This window comes from Xiphophorus hellerii, chromosome 8 (genome assembly GCF_003331165.1).
Source record: "Xiphophorus hellerii strain 12219 chromosome 8, Xiphophorus_hellerii-4.1, whole genome shotgun sequence".
NCBI lineage: Eukaryota > Metazoa > Chordata > Actinopteri > Cyprinodontiformes > Poeciliidae > Xiphophorus > Xiphophorus hellerii.
The window spans coordinates 11,946,000-11,963,894 of NC_045679.1; the positions used below are offsets into that span (position 1 = coordinate 11,946,000).

The following is a 17,895-nucleotide window of genomic DNA, read 5'->3' on the forward strand; positions in this document are numbered from 1 at the left end:
CACATTACTCACTGAGCTGGCTGACGTTAATGACACTATATTTTATAGTTTGGAAAATAAAAAGTCAAAGCAGGGACTCCGATTTACACACTTGTCATGCAGCACAAGATTAAGAGCTGATGTTTGTGAAAGGAGGTCTAAATTGAATTGTAGATATCCATACATATAGGGGAGTAGTAAATACTATTAAAAAAAATAAGACACTGATAAGGAAGGGTATGAGATTTCCATGGTGTGAAAATCTACAAATGCAGCAGCATGATGTATTCACAAATATTTACTTGCTATTTAAATATTGGTGTCTTTAATATTTGTTATTTGAATACATAGACCCAAGACAAAAATATAGGACATGCATCTATTATAATACATAACTTCTTGTGAGCAACTGAAAAGTGCAGTCCTTTACAGATGAGGGAGGGGCAGTGATGTGAGGTTTATTACACAAACAAAGAAAAATCTGGTCACACTTGTGCTTTTTCTGGCATCTTGCAAACCAGGTTTTAGAATACAGGATCAATCACTTAGCCACATTTGTTTTTAGCACATCAGATTAATATCAGCACATGCGTTTAGTTCTTATTACTGATGCAGGTAAACAAGAATATAAAGAATTTTGGAAAAGCTGTAAAATCCCACTACTAATACAATACTGCACAATAGACAATTTGGTCTCTTCAACATTATCGCAAATTAAATTTTTACATATACATTTAACTCTGACTTGACCAGCAGTCTGAGAGATGCAATAGAAGTGATTCAGTTTTCTCTGTACATGTACTCACGGTCAGCAGAGTACTGGACTGGTGGAGTGGGTGCAGGTTCCTCAGGAGCGGTGACTGCAGCTGCTGTGCCATTTCTTTCCTTTTGAGCTTTTAGTACAATTGCTGCCAGGGGATGATCTGGGTCCATAACCTTAAGAGGCTGCAGAACAACAAGACCATTAAGGAAAATTTTATATGCCATTTTAAGAACTTTTTTTTTCCATTTCAAAAATTCAACACTTTTCCAGAATCAGTTAGGTTTATACATATTTGGACACTGAAACTTAGTTCATCTGTTTACTGAAACATGTTTCAATTATAGTTATATAACAGACATGGACATAATGTGTATACTCTCAGCTTTCATTTGAGGGCACGAACAACAATAGAAATGGATGACTGCAGAATAATTTCCATGGTGAAGAAAAGCCCCTTCACAACAGCCAAGCAAGTCAACAACACTGTCCAGGAGGTCAATATTTAAGTATACCATAAAGAGAAAACTGCATGAAAGTCAATACAAAGGTTTCACCGCAGGGTGCAAGCCACTCAGAAGCCTCAACAACAACATTGACTTCGGTATCAGCTGATGCAAGTCATTTTTGTAATAAATTTGTCCAAGTACAACCGTGCTTCCTCCCACAGTCCAAAAACATGACTGTTAGGTTAATTTGTCTCTCTAAATTCTCCGTAGGTACGAGTGTGTGTGCATGATCGTTTGTCCTGTCTGTTTCTGTGTTGCCCTGAGACAGACTGGCGACCTGTCCGGGGTGTACCCGCCTCTCGCCCGGAACGTAGCTGGAGATAGGCACCATCACCCCTCCCAACCCCTCTAAGGGACAAGGGCGTACAGAAAATGGATGGATGGACAACTGGGCCAAAATGAACAACAAATATTCATTTCCACTTTGTTTCTGTTTGTGTTTTGGGTTGCAGACTGTTTAACTGAAGCAGAGAATTATGAGAGGAGTGGTCAATTTTACACACTGTCAAAACTGTACGTAAATATTGGTTGTCGGTCATAACAGCAGCACTAACACCAAATTTTAATATCGACCCAAATTTCTCTATCAGTGCACTCCACTTAGGATTATCACTAGATGAAAACATTTTACTGTAACAATAAAAAAGTTTATACCAAGTCTTTAAAGATCTCTAAAACCGGAGATGATGACAACATAATTAGACTGCATTTTCTTGCAGTGTAGCTATACTATATTGTTGTCTTCCTCAGTTAAATGTCAAAGTTCTGAAGAATTTAGACAATAAAGCCACAAATTATGGGACAATGAATCCTAATTAGAAAATGTGAAAAAAAATCCCTCCTTATAAGAAATGAGTGTTCTTCAACTTTTTGTAAAAGAATCTGATTATGAAGACATGCTTTCACTGCTACTGCATAGAGATCAACACGTTTCATGACAAATCACATAAAAGCACTAACAAAAATCTAACAGCTTGATAACAGGGAAATGCAAAACAATTACACATTAGTCTCATCAGCACACAGGCAGTAATTATAGGATGCTAAGGAACAGTGATGAGGATGCACATAACTTTCAAAAGATTTTCTTAAACAGTAGCTTAAAGTCACTATTCAATAAAAAATATATAATCTTAAACTCTGTGATGTTACTTTTGTATAAAATAAAACTATACTAATAGATAGTTTATCATTGTTGTTGGCAAACAGAACATTAAAAATTTAAAGCTTCTCCACCCTTTCCCAACATGACACATCAAGTCACTGAAGAATGTACTAAAATCAGTCCAAATACAACAAAATATGATGAAACTACGGCTATAGAGAAATAGTAGGGGACAAAAGTGCCTGCCAACAAATAAAACTCCCATTTCTGCATGTGAAGTTTCAACAAGACAAATTCCGTTTATTTTGTTTAATGTACTTGTTTTTAAAAATTTTATAGCATCTGCTTCAAGATGTTGAGGACACTCATATCTCAGAATTTCAAGGGAAAAGGGTTTCTAAAAATGCTAAGAAAAAAGGGCCTGGAATATACAATAAAAAAATTCAATGAAATCAGCCAGACAATGAAGCATCTGTATTCTGAAATTACCTTTGTCAGTTCCTCTAGGCGAGAACATTTTTTAGGAGCAAAAAGACTGGGATGAAGATAGCTTCCATCTCCATCATCATCAGAATCTTCTGAATTTGAGTCTGGCAAGAAAAGAAATACTGCAATGATTTTTACTGAATGAATACACACATTTCAAATATTAATGCAGATAGTGTTGGGACTGAATATGCTAAAGTACTACGGAAACGGGTATCATGGGCATGAACGTCATTAACCTTATCCCTTTAATGATGCTTTTGAATCATTGAATCGTTTTCCTGGATCACACAAAAAACAAAAATAAAGTTCCATAGCTGCGGATTCAGTAAAGGATTTGTGAAACTCACCCTGCGACTGGTCCTGCTTGTTAGAAGAGACAAGGTTGTATCGACCTTCCTTCATGGCCCGCAAGATGTGTTTATAATATGGGTTCAGATAGTGGTCAAATCGGAGAAAGTCAAACTGGGAGTTCCCGGCCTGCTTAGCTTTCAGCACGATCTCAAACTGAGCCCCCTGCTGACACACAAAGTTGGCCGTCCTCTCGATGATGTTATGAGTCTTGATGGTTGCCGGCTGGAGGAAGGGAAAAACAAATTAGCATAAATGCAGTAACAATCTTCTCACTTGCACAATAAGAATAAAAATTAATTGCACAAGTACTAAAATAACTCAGGTGTAAGAAAATGTGTAAAACCTGAGCATCAGTTGTACAAGTATGAATTAGCAAGCATTAAGATGCAGCATACAGTAACAACTGCCTTTTCGCCCAAGGACATAAGGCATTTGATGTCCGAAACATTTTCATGCCAAGAGCTCTAAGTCAATTGTGATATTAATTATAAAAGAACATTCAGGATGAAAATCAGTGGAATGAGAGATGGTCCACTATTCGTGTATTATTTTGCACAATGTATGCTTTCAGTGATTAATTACAGCAATTACCAAGAAAGTTGGTAGAAGTGTGGGTATTTCTAATAGAATACACATCCCATCAAGATAAAAGTCAATATAAATATTAGTCATGAAATTGGCTAAAACGGGTGCCAGCTTCCTGCAAAAACCAAAACCAATTGTACACCAATACAAGAACCCTTTTTAAATGTGCAATTGAGGGAAAAGGGTGTAGAAAATGTACTTGTATGTTTACAGCTTACATCCAATAGAATAATGAAAAAAAATAAAACAAAAAAATCTATTTTTGCACCAGAGATGTGCTGGTCCTTTCGCAGTAGGGAAGAGTGATATGGACAGAAAAAGTTAGTCACAGTATTTTGTTGGGGGGTTTATTGCAATAACTATGTAGGTGATGTTTAATGCTCTTTAAAATTATGTTAGGAGTCTTTTTTTAAGCTGGACAAACACGAATAGTGCACTGATGTCAGATATGTAGAGTATGGATCTTTGATGCTGATAATTGTTGCTGCTCTCACTGGATCAATAGTGGAAAAGAGATAAAAGAAACAATTTAGTTTCTGGAATTTGGAAACAATTTATTGTTTTTCTTCATGATGGATCTAAATTATTTCACTTTTTTGGGCCTTACAATGGAGTAGTGTGGATGAGGACATTTTGTTTCAATCATGTCATTTCACAGCTGTCTGAGACATTTTGTATACACTGACTAATCTATGACTGTTTCAAGCTACTTTAAGTAAATGCAGTTTTATGGGTGGCACAGATCATATATATTACAGAAAGTTATTTTGGTTTGATCAGAGGTCACAATTGCAAAATTCAACTGCTTAAATGGAGATCAGAATGACGATCAATAGATACAAAGTGCATCGCAAACATTGTGGAAATCAATAAAAAAGGCAAAAATAATTAATAGAGGATTTGTTCATGACTATAATTAATGAAACTACTATAAACAAAAGTGAAATATAAACTGAGAAAAATTTGTTATGTGCAAAGGTATTTATTTAGAAAAACTAAAATAAGAATGCTGGATAAAGCTGGATAACACACAGAACGGAGATTTAAATGTTACAGATGAAAATATTAGGTCTTGCAAAGTAACAGAAATTAGGTAGAAAGTTTGGCATGCTTCACAAAAATAAATCTGAAAACACTAAAATAATACTTTCTATGTGGTGTTGCATATGGTTTCAGTCAAGGTAGTGAATGTAACATGTTTAAAGAAAGTTTTGTTTATAACATTCAATATGAGAAATGTGTACCAGTGAAATGCAATTAGAAAGACGCGTATGAAGGCAATTTATTTCCACTGAAGCTTTATTGCCTGAACTGGATATTGGGCTGTTGAATATGCACACACCCCATGACAACAATTAGGTTGTTTTCTTTCCTCTCATGCATAAGAAAGTGGGAGTCACTGGGTTTCCATCTGTAGACACCAGATAGAATGAACAAACAACAGTTTAAATATTTTAGAATTATGTACAACTATTTCCATTTTAGACGTTACGTCAACATGAAGTTGTATTCTGCTTTAGGCAACTGATATAAAAATGTCCTATTTCATACGCCGAGCTTTCCAGTAGTTACCGTTACCAAAATATTATATATGGCAGAATCTGCTGGAAAAATTTAATATAAATATAAATCAGGTTCCTGCTTTTCTTGTTTTTTAAGATAGTAATAAAAATACATTATTCCATTTATGTAACACAACAAATATTTGAATTTTAGGAACCTTTATTTTTTCTGCCAGTTAAAACAGGCTATTTACATTCTCAGCAACATACGGGCCATAAATTTTATGAACAAATTAGAGCTGCATCATTAAATTGCAAATGTTGAAAATTGGATGACTTTCAACTTGCTTTCCCCTAACCTGTGATAACCTGTAACTAGGCGAAACATCAAAAGGCCAATTTCTTTTTTTCCCAATCACAAAACAGAAAGTAGCATGAGGTCTTGTTGCCCACAACATTCTTGCTGTGGACCTTATAACTGAGATATCAACGTTTAAAGTGAGCTATTTTACAACACAGCTATTTAATCAGTAATATAAAATCTTTCAGCCAGTGTAAAATGTTAAGACTATCATCATTTTGTATTTCATTCAAAATAACAGCAAAAGACAGTTTACTTTGACTGTTCACTCAAGGTGCGACACTGCCTCTGCTCCAAATATTAATAATTAATGACCACTGATTGCAGGAAGGCTATAAGACATGTTTTTTACTGTAATGGCCTAAAATAGTTTGTTGTTATTTTTTTCTTTCTTGCAAAGATTTACAAAAAGACAGATCGGCCATTTTTGATTTCTGGCCACTGACAACCATTCCACATTGTTTTGACCATGGATTCCTGAATGCTTCTCATCCTTCACTTTAAATCTACCAAGGCAGGTTTATTGTAGGTCTTTCCACTGCAAGGTCCGAATTATTAATGTAAATCAAAAACTCTAAAATCAGATGAATACAGCATTAATCTCTGACTGTTTCATAGCGGTTATACTTAAAAAGTCATGGACTCCAAATTGTAGAAATGCACAGGTAAAATGGATTTTAAATAAACTGTCACCACTCACAATTACTCTGCTCTCAGTGTACAGGTAAATGTCTTCTATTTACAAAATCCCAAGTGGCTTCAAGTTCATTGTCAATTCACTTCAATTAGAAACATTCATATAATAACAAAATAGTCATGGTTGTAAAACTGAAGAACACAGTAAAGCAAGAATTTTGTGTGTTATAGCACCTCACCTTAAAAGAAACAGAGCCTTCATAAGGTGTGTGTGTGTGTGTGTGAGTGTGTATGTATGTATATATATATATATTTACAGTACAGACCAAAAGTTTGGACACACCTTTTAATCCAATGAGTTTCCTTTATTTTCTTGACTATTGACATTGTAGATTCACACTGAAGGCATCAAAACTATGACTAACACATGTGGAAATATGCACTAAACAAAAAAGTGTAAAACAACTGAAAATACCCCTTATATTCTAGTTTCTTCAAAGTAGCAACCTTTTGCTGTGATTACTGCTTTGCACACACTCTGCATTTTCTTGATGAGCTTCAAGAGGTCGTCACCTGAAATGGTTTTCACTTCATAGGTGTGCCCTGTCAGGTTAATAAGTGGGATTTCTTGCCTTATAAATAGTCATGAAAATAAAAAAAACCCATTGAATTAGAAAGGTGTGTCCAAACTTTTGGTCTGTACTGTATATATATATATAACTACAATAGGCTACACTAGCCATGAGGCAGCAGATATATTTGCACTCACCAGCTCCACATCTGGTGGGATAGCAAGTCCTGGGGGGGCAACAAATGGTTCTTCACTTTCCTCAGGCTCTGCTTCCTCTGTGTATGTGTGTGTATGAAAAGAAAATGGAACAAAAACATTGAGAATCCTTCTTATTTATCCTTTGAAACAAAATAAAAATCTGATACAAGATTTCAACAAGGTTTGAACAAGGAAAAAGAGAACACAGAATTTCAGAAAAATCTAAAAAATTAATAAGACACATTCCTTCCATCATTCTCTTCACTTCAGGAATATATCATAGTGAAATACCACCCTAGCCTTTACCTTCATCTTGATAACAACATAGAGGTCAGACAGAGACGAGATTAAATTTTTCATTTAGTACTGCAGGGAGTTTGCAGAATGATAAAGGGGCTCTTTAATTTAATACAAAGCCACAATGAGCTGTAAAAAGAACTCAAACATTCTGCCAGACCAAGGGATTTCATTTGCCTGGACACGTGTAATGACCCATGGGTACAATCTTTAAATTAGCTTTTGACAAGGCTGACTACTATTCATTCCATCTCATGTCACATCTCTGATCAAATTTAGTGACTATGAAAACCAACATGAAAAAACAGTTGTCAAAAAATTTTAGTTAGATTATTATGGTTTTGTTGTTCCCTCTTCTATTGAAGAGGGAACTCAACTGAGACAGTAGAGACAAAGCAAACAGATTTAAAGCAAATCATCCAATAAAGATCTTAATTTTCAAAGGAAATTAAATCAAGTAGAGTGTTATGAAATGACTGCCAAGTAATGGAGTAAGAATTTTCAGCGATGCCTGAAGTAACCCATTAGTTGTATTTTGACATAGAGCATATAAATTACACCGATATTAACCTTCTGGCGTGTTTGGCTTTCACTCAGGGACATAAAATAGGGCTAATGATCTTATTTATAATATTATATTGTCTGCATCTGTTTCCGTCAACTACTTCTTTGAGGGTACTGTTGTGGGAAGGGTCTGTGCTTATTTTAATAAATCAGCATTTTTGATAATGCCAGTGATGTGCTTCAACTCAGCCACCTAAACCACACAGGCCTTTTCCCAAAAGGCAAATTCAAATATTGGCATTTTCAGCAGACCTTTTAATACCACTGTTCAACAAATGTTCCTCGAAGAGAATATAAAGCACCACTGCTTACCTGGAGGCCTATTGGAAGTGCCTCCAGCAGCCACTACATCAAATATGTAAATTGGAGGAGGAGGAGTGCACCAGAGACTACTTTTTTTCCCCAAACTTTGTGAAGTTTAATTTCAATTTTAGGCCACTGGGTCTTGTAATGCAGGTTATTTTAAAGGCATATTAATTTTCCCACCATCAGCTTGTTTCTATTACTTAAATGTTCTTCTTTTAATTGGACATGTGAACTTTTTTTTTTTCCCAACCTAATGAAGCACAGAGTCAGTCAGATGGCTCAAAAGAGAATTCTACTTTATTTTCATGCTTATTACAAAATAGATTTTAAGATTTATTGATCACCAACAATAATACTGCTACATGGTCAGTAAAGCTGACTGAGGCAGTAAGAGGTCATGTGCTTGGATCCGGTTGAAGTGCAATGTTTTCTGAATATACTAAAATGCTTTTATGTTTGCTGGCAAAAATGAACTCAAATTATCCAACAATCCCAGAGCAATTTTGAACAGAAATGAACAGGTTCAAGCTCAAAAGATAGTCTCAAATCTGCTGGGGGAAAACAAAAGATGTTTTTGTTTTTTTTTATAAAAAGCAGAAATGAAAAACAAACAGGATGTAACTCTGTAGAGGATTTAAACAGCCAATGATTGCTCATTCCCACATCTACTGGATCTGCCCTAAAATCTAGACCTTCAGAAAGGATGTAGCCTCAGTCGTTGCAGAAATCACAGCTTCTCCTGTAATATAACATTCCAATATGCTTATATAATATATTTCTGCATACCTCTGAAGATTTAAGTAAGGATGATACACTGCTTTTAAAGGTCATGCTGGCGGCAACTAAGAAAGCCATTACCAAACACTAGCTATAAAGAACAGCCCTGTACCTCTTCTCTTTATTACCATCATTAAACACACCGAAGTATTAGAGCATGACTTACTGTTTCCTGCTACAAAATGACCCATTATGGAATGATTGGGAAAACGCTCTTCCCATTTTTCACCAATAGTTATATACAATATCACAGTATGTCCTATATATACAGTAAATTAATTCCATACCCTGAACCGTTTTCTAAGTGTTCCTGGAATGGCTGTTGATTGTTTCTGTAACTCTTTGTATGTAAATACTTGCAATAAAGAGATTTAATAAATAAAACCATTAAATGATTAAGGTTTTAAAGCATTAACACAAGACGTTTATTTCTCTCTGTTTTGCAATACTTAGGGCTTCGTGAGTAATTTGTCATTCTTGAGACAGTTCCTATTTTTATCTGCTATATTATGTCTTTTGTCAGTTGGTTTTGTTTCAGTTTTTATAGTGCAGAATATTGATCAAACCCGGTATTTTAATTGTACTTTTAAGGTTACTTGAATAAGTAAAAAAAAACCAGAAGAGCTCCCACAGCAAAAACATTAACACAAGAAAAATAAATTTTATATTCTCCTTCCACTTACTTTCTTTTGATTCTGACAACGTTTGTACTTTGTGTTATTGCCACAAGTAAATATAGTTTTCATCTATACTTAGAGCTACACATAAGTTAAAAATTTAAATTTTCTCCCTGTTCCAAAAATGAAAACTCACAAGTGTTATATCTGCAGATAGATAAGCAAATGGCATGTTCTTCCATGTGTCTGTGCAGTAAGATCCAAATTAAGGTTAGAAACATATGCATAAATGAGGATAATCTTCTAAAATGAACCCATTTACACAAAAGGTTGCATGGGTTATAGTTCTTCAAAAAACAGGAATTAACTGCTTCGATCAGAAAGTAATCAGTATCTGCCAGTGACAAGCAGATGAGTGCATCTGTTGTAAGAATAATAGACCTGTAACAAGTTCTCACCATGTTCCTTGTTAGCATCCTCTTCTTCTGTGGGCTGTGAGGGATCGTAGTAGTCAGCGCTGTATTTGAAGGCCACTGCATTGTAAGTGCCTTCATCAGCCAGGGCCTCACTTAATCGTTTGTATTCTTCCTCTGTAAAAGGGAGACATACATACAGAAAAAATTGCATTTTCACATAAAATAAAGAGAACTAATTGAGACTTTGTAACATATTTAATAAGCTACAAGGTCAATATTTTAACAAGCGCAAATTGCTTGTTAAAATTGCAATAGGTAACTTTTATAAAGATGTCTGTTGTTACACATTTGATACATAATTGTAACTGTCTCCTGACAGTAAAATATGATTTGTATTCTACTTAGTGGCACAACTACGTCCATTATTCTAATTGGTGTACCAAAGTAGCCCGTTCACATAGTGAGATATTCAATTTCAATAACATAATCTGTGTTAAATGTGCTCTCACTGTATGCACTGACAGACCTGTGGCCAAAAATGTCTGTGATGAAGCTTTAAATAAATTTTAATCATAACTTTTCATGATTATTTTATGGCATTATTTAAATGCCACAAAATAATGTCATGAATTTTAAGTCCATATCACCCATCCCAAATGTACAATGGAAATTGTCAAGACAAAGAGGAAAATATACTTCATCCATCAGGATGTCTATTTTTAATATTGCTTATGGGCGAATAAATATGACATGCACATTGTGTCTCCTATCACTCTGACAGGCTAGTCTGAAAGAAAAATGGGTAAAATAAGTCAAAAATATGGGCGGACGACTAAAATTCATTGCTTCAGAATAATAAAGCCTTTGGAAAGACAGGTCTGGAATGACAGTTTAAAGGAAAGCTAGTCAAAGTAAGACATAACCTTATTTGCAGTATCAAAAAAATATATATAAATACTTCAAGTTTATTTAGTTACAAGTATTTTTAGTGGTTTGTTCACTTAGATATTTTGTTTACATTCACAGAAAAAAAGAACAGGATCAGAATGGACTACAAAAAGCCCCGGGGGGAAGAGCAGGATTCAGTGCAAAGACACATTTCAGACGAAAACAAGAAAGTAAACACAAGGCCAACATCTAGACTGCCTGAAAATAAAGCTGGCAGTATATTACATTAGCAGCCTAAACCTGACCAGTTCAGCAACCTGCAAGCAAATATTGATTTCACTCACATCCCAGGATAAAAATTGTACCCTGCAGCTGTAGCCGTTTAGTTCAGACTTGCAGAGTGCAACCTGCTGTTGGGTCAGATTGCCTTACCCACACAAACAAATCTCTCCTGGTTTTGTTTATCGCTGGTCTGAAAACAGCTTCTTGGTTCTGATGTGGAGTGTTTCATTAAGGTAAAATTCTTGCATTATGTTGGAAATAAAACTCACAAATTGCTTTGATTTGAATGTGGCCAACAAAAGCTGCCTTTTAAAATGACATTCGTTTTTTGGGTTTTTTTTCACAAATACATTCGTAGAGGAGGCTCTTTGAAACTTTAAGAGGAGAAACTTTTCTGTTAAAATTCATGACATCTATCAATACTTCTCCTGTTGCCCTTTTACTGGTCAGCTGGGTAATAGACAGAGCGAATGGGGTCAAGCCTCCAAATTCAAGGGCAGAACAGTCTGCACAATGAACCTTCTGCAAGGAGTGTGCGTAACTCAAACCATTAGCTGTCTCATTCTTTGCTGTCAGTTTGGGCACAGGACACCATATTTCACTTAAAACACCTATGTATTAATTCAATGGCAGTGATTAAGTCTGTCATTCACAAAAAGTACTTTGTCACCAAAATAATCAGCATAACTATGATGTAAAGCGTCTGAGATGCAAGTGTCCTAGACATCCTAAAGTCAAAATGGATTTAAGCATTAGCTATTAAGGCTGAGACAGAGATGGTCCACTTTAAACACAGAAGAACAAAGGTGCATAGAAAACAGTTATTGGCAGGACTAACTTTATGTGCCCATCAGAGGTCATGCTAGACTTTTATGTTGTCCCTCATTTTGACTGACAGCGTCAGAATAAATCTGTCATATTTTACTTTTACCCGTCAATTTTTAAATGATATTGACATACGCTATTCAGTTGGATTTAATTTTTATGCGGTTTAGCTAATATTCAGCAAGTCGAACCGTGAATCCAGATTATATCACACATACAGCGGATGAACACGTCTAACTTTTTATCTGCAGTGACAAAAACCACTGACTGTGGCCTAAATGACTACATATAATACATGAAATTAAACAACTCCACTTAAATTATGAGCACTTCACCTGCTAGGGTCTGAACGCGCAGCCTCACAACGTCATTCAGAACAGAAATCTGCGCTAGTTAATCAGAAGTCTGAGGTTGAATTAAACCCAACATATTATTTTAATTATGATGTTACTGCTTTAATCCACCATTTGAGTAAGAAGTGCAACCTCTCCCGTTTTTTTTACCCTCCCTTGGTCTTAAGAGATGGCTCAATTGGACCTGCAAGCTTTTAACCCTGTGATTGGTCTGGGCATGCGCTTTGATAAGGCTTTTTGTGTGGTTTTGCCTCCCCGCTGTCCGACCGTGACAGCTGCTGCGGTCCTCCTGAGTGCTAAGTGCAGAAGGGTTAATGATTGAGTCGGAAGCTGTTGCGAAGCACATGGCAAACTAAGTGTAAATATTTTGGGATGATGAGCAGGGAGCTGCGTGCGCATTTAGTTGTGCAGCGCACTGCATTCAAAATAAGGTCGTTAGAGCCTAATTAATTTCCGCTCCTTACTTTCCTTCTTTCCTCAACAAGATAAACTACCTAGTCCTCTATTTAGGCTATAAATAGATTAACAAAATACAGTATTCTCTTTAGTTTTTTTCTTCTTTGTATACTGTAAGCTTTAACACACTACTTCAGCCAAAGTTTTGAATGTGTTCTGGAGTGCAATCAAGCTGCTCTCTAAAGCACCCTGTCCATAACTCTTCAGCTAATGGTCAACAAGATATATTTGTCAGAGATAATATTCAGAAATATTTTATTTTTTTGTAATAATTGATTTTATTTGCCTCCACGATGTATTCTGTGCATGAAGTTGAAAGTGTCTGCGCATTTACACTAGTCAGGTGTGTGAATTACAATCTGTCAAAGTGACGGACAGGCTTCAAAATTTTCCTTGTTTTTTTTGGGGGGGGGGGTTTAAAGTTCAAATATGGAAAATATTCTGTTAACGGTGTCTGGTGCCTATTTCCCTTTCTCCATACAAAATTACATCCTAGCACTCTTGAGAAGGCATAATGACAAGTAAATGCAAAAGCCAGGGTTTGTTGTAAATAATTCAGTATGATACATATGCTGTTTTCTTCTAACTGTAGGCAACCGTTTGTGTAAATCTTTGACTTTGCAATGTTCCTAAGGAGAAGCTGGTCACAATTCATTTAAGATGGATGGGTTACAGCATCAAAGTTGGCTGTTTATTGCTGTGGGAATCTGCATGCAAGTCCAACCTTAACACATAAACAGTATGTGTAGGCATTAAAAGCATTTGCGTGCCTACAATACAGTGGTTTTATGACAGAATTTCTGTTTTTAACCCTCAAAAAGGCACTTTGTATTATACCCAACTGCAGGAAAAACCTAGACCCCCCCCCCAAAAAGAATTAACTAAACAGAAGAGGAGCTGGCCCCAGATTCAGATTTTGTCTTTATAAAACCTACTCTGCAGTCCTGACTCGTCTCTATAAAGCAATGTATAGAGACAAGTGTATAATGTAGTGTGAACTCTAAAGCAAGAGTTCACATTACTAATGTGTCCTAGTGTAAATTGTTTGACAAACATAGGCAAATCACAACAAAACAAATGTACTGTAGTCCTTGCTGTAATAACAATGATTATGGGGAGAAAGGGATGCCATTCTCCCCACTTCTTTCATAAAGGTATGCCATTAGAAACATATCAGTCTCAACGATTATTTAACTTTTTTATGTTGCATATTTGAATTTATAGCTGAATGCCAGGAAAAGCATCTTGCATACCTTGTCTTGCCTCTTCTTCCAGAAGGTCGGTGTGCAAAGCCAGGTATCGCTCTTCATCGCACAGCGCCTCAATCCTGGCCTCTTCCTCTGACAGCTGGTAGGATGTATTCCATGAGCCACTGTCATACTCTGAAAGGTCATGTAAGTGACCCCGCCCATCATATCTGTTGAATGATAAACAGGATTAGAGTGAAAGAAGTTTAAACAAATAAACATTTTAAACAAAAACCTAGACCTACTTACCAAGATATTTTGATGCTGATTTTTTTTAACTACATATATTCTTGTCTTAAAATTCCTAAGATTAAGAATGATTACAGTTCAGATTTTGTTTTATAAGCAAACCTAGATTCAAACAAAAACAAGAAATACAAAAAAAGAAAAAGAAGACAAACAAAGCAACTCGCCTCTTACCTTACAGGGTTCAAATCCCCCCTGTAACACTCATCATTACTTCTAAATCTGCAAAGAAAGTTACATTCACACAAACCCGAGCACATAAATACCTATCCGTAAGAACCCAAATGGAGGATATATTCCAGGGTCCCTCTATGGCATCTCTCTGATGTAGTTTCTTCATGAAGGCAAAGAAATGGGGTGCTGTTGTTGACAATCAGGGTTTGGAACGACCCCCTAAGCCTAACTTGCTGGGGAAAAACTTGATTATGTGATAAAGACACACATACAAATCGTGTATAAACGCAACAAAGGCTGGACCACTGCAGACCAAGATGATTCAAGTAAATACATAGCAATAGCAATAAGATGCACAATTTAACAAGAAAACAGCGCTGATGCAAAGTTTTGAATCATTTTGACCAGAGGAACTTATTCTGAGTTAGAATATTCTCTGGGATGATGCCCATCAACAAACTAAAATGTCAAATTGATCACTTGAAAGTCAAAGCAGTTGAAAGGGAAGAAACAATTTGACAGAGTGAAAATCATAATATTTATTTAGCAATCAGAGGTTTCCAGAGGAAATTCATGTAACATGCCAGTATGCAAAGCTGACCAGAATAGTCCTATTTGTTCTAGACAGAGATGCACCAAGAAAGGTTCTGGTGGTAGGGATTGTCATACATCATCCTGGATCGACTCTGATTACTGATCAGCCAATTAGATACTAAAAATCTGTGAATAAGATTCAAAGTTAAGATTTTTTGAGTATGTGTGAGTCAGTAATCAGCTACAAAATCTATGAGGTGCATTTCTATTCTAGTTCAACATAATAAATATGAATAATAATGGCATTTGGTTTCAAATACTGAAAGTAGAGGTCTAAAATACATGCTTTAAAAGAAATGTGAAATCATAGACAAATGTTGATTTTAGAATCTAGAAAACAAATATACTAAAAATCAATCTTATTCATCCATTTTTGACATCGTTAAATTTTCGTACTATAGCAGTTTTATCTGACAAATTAAATATTTTGACTGACGTGTAGTTATTCTGTTGTGGCTAAAGTTAGCAAGGACTGATGGCCTTTGCATATTAGCATGTTGTTGTATAAACTACATATAGCATTTTTCAGTTTAACACATCTAAAGATAAGTTAGCAGACAGAAATAAAGGATTCGGCGTTTGTTTCGGGTCTTGTCAGGCTTCTGCAACATAAACTCTGGAGTAGTCCCTTGAAATTTGAAACAGGCTAACGATTAGCAGAAACAGTTAGCATAATGTTTCAGTCTACGTTTGTTCAACCGACCTATCAATCATGATGCTCTTGTCCCCCATCCATGGGATTAGATGTTTTCCATGCTCGTGGTAAAGAGCCTTTTCGTCGTCTCGGAACAGTTTGCAGGCATAACCAAAAACCAAGAGATCGGCGTATTTATCGCTGTCGCTCACGTCCTTCTTTACAGGTTTGTTGTTGGGGTCCTTCTTTACGGCTCCGCGGCGAAACATCTCGAAATCACTAGAAAACTAGTTTTGCTAAAGGGAACAATATAACAATAGTCACACGACAATGACTTCCTGGAATCTAAATATCTCATATATAGTCAAAATGATTTAGCAACTAGCAACGATTAGCACAAATTGCACTCAGCGTGTCGCCATATTGGGAAGGGAGTATCATAACTTTATTAAACCCGACAGCACTTTCGGCTGAAGCGTCATACATAGAGCAATATTTCAGAAAAATGTATTTACAACAAATGCATGTAATTGTTGAATATTTTTAGTTGCATTATTTTTTTACGAAAAGGGGTTAATTTGTATTACGCTTGTGTTCGTTTTCCTTTTTGAATTCCCATTCTATGTCGAATCTGCCTTAAATAATTGTTCTTGTTACGTTCTTCCAGCTGACTGAACGGGGCATGGAAAGCCAGGTGGTGTAATCTTTAATTTATCTCTCCTAAAAAATACTTTTTTGCGTGACACCACTTCTATTTCATGAGACATAAATATCTTATAAATATAAAGGGTCTTTAGGACAAGATCAGGACTACTTTTTATGTTGAAGAAAAAAGAAAAAAGTTAATGGTAGCAGCACTTTTAGGGAATATCTAGGAAAGAAACAACTAAATAGTTGTTCTGAATCTTTAGTAAAATATATGCCATGAGAAACAAAGTACATAACATAGAGATAAAAATAGCTAATTTAGTTTTGTGTTTGTTTTCTTTTTTGTGAACTGATCTGGATTCTCTTTGTCTAAGTAACCATACCAAACACATCAATCATAAAAACATCGTAATTGCTGTATATTTTTGAGATATTATGGAGATGTGCTTTAAATGTATTTTAGTTTCCTTCAGTATGTGTGTGTTTGTTTTACTCATAAGTATCAGTTTAATGCTTTCAGATAGCTCTGTTGAAATAATTTGCTTGATAAATAAGAGATTTAATGACCAGGTGTGTATAAGAAGCAGTGCACTATTATAATCATAACAAGGCTTTTTGTCTATGCCCAGAAGCTGCCCTTTGAATAATTTATTCAAGAAATGTAAGGAGTTTTGGAAGACTAATGAAGTTCACAGCAGAGGTGTCAGAGTACTTTTATACAAAGAAGACAGATCATAGTGTTGGTATATCCATACAGTTTTCACCTTTTTTATTTCTTATTTTTAACCTCTGGCTGTATTATCTTAAACTTTGTTGTTAGAAACAAACAGACTGAAACACATGGGAGTGATAGTAAGGAAGACAGAAGGCTTTAAGGTTTAGACAATGTTTTGTTGTATTGCAGCTAATCTTAAATGAAAAGAACATTTTAAATATTATATCAAACACTGGCTATATTATCTCAAGTGATTTACAAGATTAATTCTATCCTATGCGATACGCACTGAAATGTTAAACCAATTCATACTCATGCTTTGGAGTGCTCATTAAAATAACACCCACATTTCTCAAGTTTGAGATCATAGGGGGAGCTTCTGAAATCGCCATCACTACATGTACGTGTGGATGTGTGTGTGTGTGTGTGTGTGTGTGTGGGGGTGTGTGTGTGTGTGTGTGTGTGTGTGTGTGTGTATTACAAAGGCTGAGATATAGGTCGTGTTGGACTCTATTCAAGCTTAGCTGAAGCCTTTTTTTAATTAGCAGAGTTTAATGATATACCTTGGAGGATTTTCTTCACAATTGCCTCAAAAACTGATGCTATGCAAGGCAGCAGTCTCCATTTATGTTACTTTCCTCTGAGTTTGACAGAATAGTCCTTTTAACCATTTTTGGACATCTCTCACACAAGCTTCGCTAATTAGTTTGCTGAAATTTTGGGTCATTCCTCCTGACAGAACCAGTGTAACTGAGTCAAGTTTGTACAAAGTTTCCATGAGACTAAGATGAGGATGACCAATCCATAACA

At 35.6% G+C, this 17,895-nt stretch overlaps 1 protein-coding gene across 2 annotated transcripts in view; it reads right to left on the reverse strand.

The window, feature by feature from the left end:
• Positions 1-16,164, reverse strand: part of sfswap (splicing factor SWAP) — a 55,656-nt gene extending 39,492 nt beyond the window's left edge. The window contains exons 1-7 of one of the 2 annotated variants that reach the window (XM_032569516.1): positions 15,792-16,164; positions 14,081-14,244; positions 10,066-10,197; positions 7,047-7,123; positions 3,190-3,415; positions 2,843-2,943; positions 786-924 (exon numbers count right to left, since the gene is read on the reverse strand). In XM_032569516.1, coding sequence (XP_032425407.1) covers positions 786-924; positions 2,843-2,943; positions 3,190-3,415; positions 7,047-7,123; positions 10,066-10,197; positions 14,081-14,244; positions 15,792-15,991 — 1,039 coding nt within the window. In that variant the 5' untranslated portion in view covers positions 15,992-16,164. Of the gene's footprint in view, positions 1-785; positions 925-2,842; positions 2,944-3,189; positions 3,416-7,046; positions 7,124-10,065; positions 10,198-14,080; positions 14,245-14,586 lie in introns of both variants that reach the window. The other variant, XM_032569517.1, reaches the window with a different exon arrangement.
• Between the last annotated feature and the right edge of the window lie 1,731 nt (positions 16,165-17,895).